The 5857-nt window shown below is 37.6% G+C and overlaps 1 protein-coding gene across 1 annotated transcript; it reads left to right on the plus strand.

The window, feature by feature from the left end:
• The first annotated feature begins 2799 nt into the window (after nt 1–2799).
• Nucleotides 2800–4625, plus strand: LOC121322142 (complement C1q-like protein 2). Its single transcript, XM_041261682.1, has 2 exons — nt 2800–3589; nt 4187–4625. The coding sequence occupies exons 1-2, from the start codon at nt 3005–3007 to the stop codon at nt 4364–4366; spliced, it is 765 nt and encodes a 254-aa protein (XP_041117616.1). The 5' UTR covers nt 2800–3004; the 3' UTR covers nt 4367–4625.
• Nucleotides 4626–5857: the final 1232 nt, after the last annotated feature.

The following is a 5857-nucleotide window of genomic DNA, read 5'->3' on the forward strand; positions in this document are numbered from 1 at the left end:
CACCTCACTACAAAAAGGATATTGCTGCTCTAGAAAAGAGTGCAAAGAAGAGTAACCAAAATTACTCCAGGTTTAAAAGGCATGTCATATGCAGACAGACTAAAAGAATTTATTCTATTCAGTCTTGAACAAAGAAGACTATGCAACGATTTGATTCAAGCATTCACAATTCTAAAAGGTATTGACAGTGTCGACCCAAGGGACTTTTTCGAGCTGAAAAAAGAAACAAGGACCAGGTGTCACAAATGAAGATTAGACAAATGGACATTCAAAACAGAAAATAGGAGGCACGTTTTTTTACACAGAGAATTGTGAGGGTCTGGAACAATGTCCCCAGTACTGTTTTTGGAGCTGACACCTTGGGATCCTTGAAGAAGATGCTTGATGAGATTATGGGATCAATAAGATGGGCCAAATGGCCTCCTCTCGTTTCTAACCTTTGTGATGTTTTTATGCACCTGCATTAGGCACCGCACTTGCCTACACTAGTTTAATGTGCTTTCTGAACATGTAGAAATGTAAAGGTTTAAGAGCCACAGATTAAAATGCTCTCTTTCAATAAAAAATGCCTTTGAGTTATAGTCATACAGACAAATGCAAAGCTAACGATACTACTGCTGGGAAAGGGAACCCCTAGGCCACCTACTTGGTACCATATTGATGAACTTGCCACCTTCAGATATATTGGATAACCACCTGCTTTTAAACACATTTTAGTGATAAGTAATATAATGCATATGACTGTTGTATCTGAAAATAGTTTATGAATGTCATATTGTAACCAGGAGCCTTTTCACAAATCAAGTCTGTTTTAAGGTTTTTTTTCTGTTAAAGCCCATTTTCGTAAATTAACATTTGCATGTCAAGAAACCCTTTATAACTGTTACAGAGGGGGTTAGAGTTTGAGAGAATGTATAGAAACACTCTGCAAAAACAGTCCTAAACAAAATTCTCCTTAAAACAGTCCCTAAAGTTCTGTGCATCGAGCCCTGTATCTGTCGTCTGCTGTTCTCAGGACCCTCCTGTAAACAAGAAGGACTGCACATCGTTTATGCTGGTGTGCAAAAGCCAAATGGATGGGCGCATAAATGCATACACAACTAAACATCTAAACACCATTACCTTCTTGTTGTAAATCGTCTTTTAGTATACTAGATTTCAGGGGGGTTGTACAATTTTTTTTTTCTTTCAAATAAATAAATAAATAAATAAATAAAACCCTATCTAATAAGATTCAATGCTGACCAGGTGATCCACCTCCTTAAGAGGATGCTATACGTTTCTTGCTCATATTACAAATGCTAAGAAATTACTTTTAATACTGTATATCTTATTTCAGTAATTACAAAATTTACAGTACCTATACCGGTTTACGTTTAGAGTAAGTATTGGGGAAATTACACTGTTTGTAAATGACCTCGTTTAACAATAATTTTACTGATTTGCTTTTACCTTGTTGTGGGCTGCATTTAGAAGATTCAATCAAAATGAATAATAATGTTGGTTTAATGAAAATATGAAAACAGAGTTGCCTCCGTAAAGCTTGAAGTCTATTTATTTATTTATTTATTTATTTATTTTAATGTTAGATAATGCCAGGCGTTGTTCATGACCCACAGTGCATGTGTGCATGATCCATACTTCAAAATATCTGTTAGAAGTCTCAAGAAAAAAGAAAAAAAAAAAAAAAAAAAAAAAAAGAACTGATTTATGTTTAAATACTTCAAATCCACAGCTCTACCCTAATTTGTAAGTTGCGGATAAACTACACGTCTATAGTGACATATTGAGGAAACGTGTTGTCTTATCAATACATTATAAAGTGCGCGGGCGGATGCGCTTGTACTGCATGTCAATGGTAGAATTGTGGTAAATATAATTTATCATTTATTGGATTTGTAGGGTATTGAATAAACTATGAGCTTTGACTTAAAACCGTCTACCTAGCTCGTGCTGAAGAACAGCTCCTTTTCATCCCGATAATTATAAAAAGTAAATGGCATTTGTCACAACGTATTTTACAAAAATTGAATCAAAACACAAGGGGGGCCGTTTGTTGTACCCCCCCCCCCCCCCCCCCACCGCCCCGAAGAACTGTCCACAGACAGGATGTACCTTAAGCTGAAATTATACAGAATAATTATGTCTTATTAATCTAGAAAGTCTCCTGAGTGTCAAGTTTTAAACGAACACTGTGTTTAACATCGTGATACTACAAATTTATACAATGACTATGCCACGTTTACTTCTGTTATATTTTCCAGTTGTTACTATAAATGTGACCAAGCTGTTTCTAAATATAAATAGCCTACTTTAATTAATTTGGAAACAGTTTCGCAGTACCACACTGTATACATTCTCTTTGAGACACTTCATAAAATAACGCAATGGCGATTAACAAGGTTCTGATTAACGTGTAGCTTCATAGCATTGTGAATAGTTCCCACTGCACAACATGTACTACACAATATATTCTTAATACATGCACGACAATGTTCACGCGTTTGTAATGCTTTCTGATTCAATATTCTCAGGTAGTTATAATGCTCAGGGATTTGTAATTCATACATAAAGATTGCATGATTATTGTTCCACTATTAATCCAAATTGCAACAGGCTTTGCCCTGTGGTACTCGTTACGTCAGTGTTTTTTTTTTTTCTCCCCTTGTTGCACAAGGCTGAGATTGCTTCGAGGTTTCTCTTCTCAGCTCCAGAGCCATCTCTAACCCAGCCAAGCCAAGATGAATATTTTCCATTTCTGTTCTCTGAAGCATAGTAATGCTGGCATAGCTACAGTTGCATAAGGAAGATCAAGCTTAGGGTTAAAATACATTTGTTTTTATTGGAAGAACAGAGTTGCTCTGTTTCATCCACTCTTTCTGTTGGAAATTTGAGACCCTCGCAACCTTTCACCATTACTTCCCAAAGCAAGACGGATTTTCTAGCGCTTGCTTCTCGAATTTGCCAGAGGAAGCGACTCGTTGCTGCTGTGGTTGGTATCGTCATGGTGTTGGTTCTTATTATAGCTATACCGCTACTGGTCCAGAGTTCCAAGACCTCGGCTCACTACGAGATGATGGGAACTTGCAGGATGATCTGTGATCCTTACAGTACTAAGCCCAGCAGTGCAGCAGAGGAAGTCATGCAAGATCTGAGTGCTATTCCTCCCCCACCGCCTTTTGTTCAGGAGACTAGTAAAGGGGAACCTGGGCGCCCTGGAAAACCGGGGCCCCGGGGTCCACCTGGGGAACCTGGCCCGCCAGGTCCAAAAGGACCTCCCGGAGAAAAGGGGGACTCTGGAAAACCTGGGTTCCCAGGAACACTGGGTACAGGAGGCACTGAGTCAAGTGCCCTTAGTACATCAGTAAGTGGCACCAAGATAGCTTTTTATGTGGGTCTGAAGAGTCCTCACGAAGGATACGAAGTTCTTAAGTTTGATGATGTTGTAACTAACCTGGGAAACCAGTACGACCCAACTACGGGCAAGTTTACCTGCCACGTATCTGGGATCTATTTCTTTACCTACCATGTGCTGATGAGAGGGGGCGATGGAACCAGTATGTGGGCAGACCTTTGTAAAAACGGACAGGTTAGTATATGACCAGCACGAAAAGTGTTTGGTTTAGCAGTCGTATTAGTGTAGTAAAATGCGGCGGACGATCATTTTTGTTACTGTGTAGACTTCTCAAACATATGTGTAAATACATTGAATAGTAATTAGCAATATCATTTTTTCAACAAGCGTTCAAAGCGGTTTGATTTAGTTCAAATGTAAACTACTTCATGAATTTGTAGTTATTGTATAGCGCTTGAACTCCAAGGAGCCCTTTTAAAACACGGGCGCGCACAGCTTCAAACCAGAGTAACCCTTTATTATCCTCTCACAGGCGACCTGTTGGTCATATTAAAAAGACAAGCAAATCACGTCTTTACAGCAGTTCGCTTCCCTTTGTGCAATGATATATAAATGATATATAAAACATGTTGACAATTGCCACAGGATATTTGTCCTTATTGATGTATGCATGTATGTATGTAGTAATGTATTTATTAATTACATTTTAAACAACAGTCGTCCATTTCTTTCATACAGAGTTATATGGGTAATAACGTTTCGATAGTAATTACCACAGATAATTCCCATCACTTGTCATGAAACTTTGTGACTCTTGTTTGCCGTTTTCAGGTCCGCGCCAGTGCTATTGCACAGGACGCCGATCAGAACTACGACTATGCCAGCAACAGCGCAGTCCTTCACCTAGACACTGGGGATGAGATATATGTCAAACTGGACGGAGGGAAAGCGCATGGAGGAAACAGTAATAAGTACAGCACTTTCTCTGGCTTCATTTTATATCCCGATTAAATAAGCGAAGATTGAGCACTTGTAACGTCTCCTCTTTAATATCTGTCTCTACGGGTCGTTTATGCTTTTATGCTTAATTTCATGCATTTTTGTGGAAAACTGCAAAGGTGTCAATTTCTTCCTGTTCCAGCACATAGCCAGTAATAACGACGTAGCTCTTGAGATCATGTGTTTGAATGTGACCATATTTTGCTTGACAGTCTGTGGTGTATTTATTTAAAAAAAAAACAACAAAACAAAAACAAAAAAACAAAAAACAAACAAGAAATCAAATTAAGAAAGACTAAGAAAAGAAAACGAATATATGGACAAGGTTATGTTAATGGATTTTATTTAAACGTGTTCGTCTATTAAACATCCATGATTTCAATAAACGTTATGTTTTCTATACTGTGACTTGCTAAAATTATTTATGTGCAGAAATATAACACTTGAATATGTCTAGATCAAGTGAGGGGTCAGTGTATATTTAATTAAAAGGCTGGATATTAAAAAGAAAATCGTCATTTACAGTTTTACTGCAAATGTAATTTGAGCTAATTGTCACTTAACTGCAGTGTAGCATATACTAATTTAAAACCTGAAAAACTGAGATGATACTTGAATCCAAAGACAAACTTAACTTATTGATATATGCTATTAGCCCCTATGCACACAAAATTCCACGACTTTTTAAATGTAATGTACCTGTAACACAAAAATAAAGCCCTAATGTGTTTTGGCAAAATTTATTACAAACTACTGGAAACAGTTTTTAATAAGTACTGTTGAGCCATGCATCAGCTTATAGTAAAATTATTTAAAAAAAAGAAACCTTTAATAAAGAATATATACCAGTATTTCATAGTTATCTACCACTGTTGGACCATAAAACACAACAGGGGCAAATAAATGAAGACATATTTCAAAGTGCTGTCACTGAGCATTACGAAACAAAGCTGCTACGTGTGTTTGAAATCCTCTCTCAGTTCAATCCTATTTGGAGCATTAAACCTTGGGGAGGCATATCTTAGACATCCACCTCTTGTTTAAATTAAAAAAAGGATAATTGAAATGCAGTAGCATTACTAGGAGCAATAAGGTATATACCACTTTGCTTTATCCATGCTGCACTATGGAGCTATGTATTTCAAGCAAAGAAGCAGCTGTTCCCCCATTGTTGAAAGGGCAAAGAAAATGCCTTGCAAGGGAATTGGTGTTCACATTAAATATACACATTTGCTTCATAGATTCTTGAATCTGTATTCCCTGTTAATGCGTCTTCTTTCCAATTCAGATTCAAGACTGGCTCTGGGTGTCACTAGAGGTGGCAGGAGCTAAGAGGATGATGGATTGATGAGGCTTTGTGAAGGCATAGGCTTGCAGTGCTGGTTTACCCTGACAGTGATCTATGTATCCACATATTATCAAAGCGAGGACAAGGATTTAACCATCTTTACAAAGAGCTCCATTTTCCACTTGGCTGTCATGTTACTAATTATCAGGTTTGAT

This window comes from Polyodon spathula, chromosome 10 (genome assembly GCF_017654505.1).
Source record: "Polyodon spathula isolate WHYD16114869_AA chromosome 10, ASM1765450v1, whole genome shotgun sequence".
Classification (NCBI taxonomy): domain Eukaryota; kingdom Metazoa; phylum Chordata; class Actinopteri; order Acipenseriformes; family Polyodontidae; genus Polyodon; species Polyodon spathula.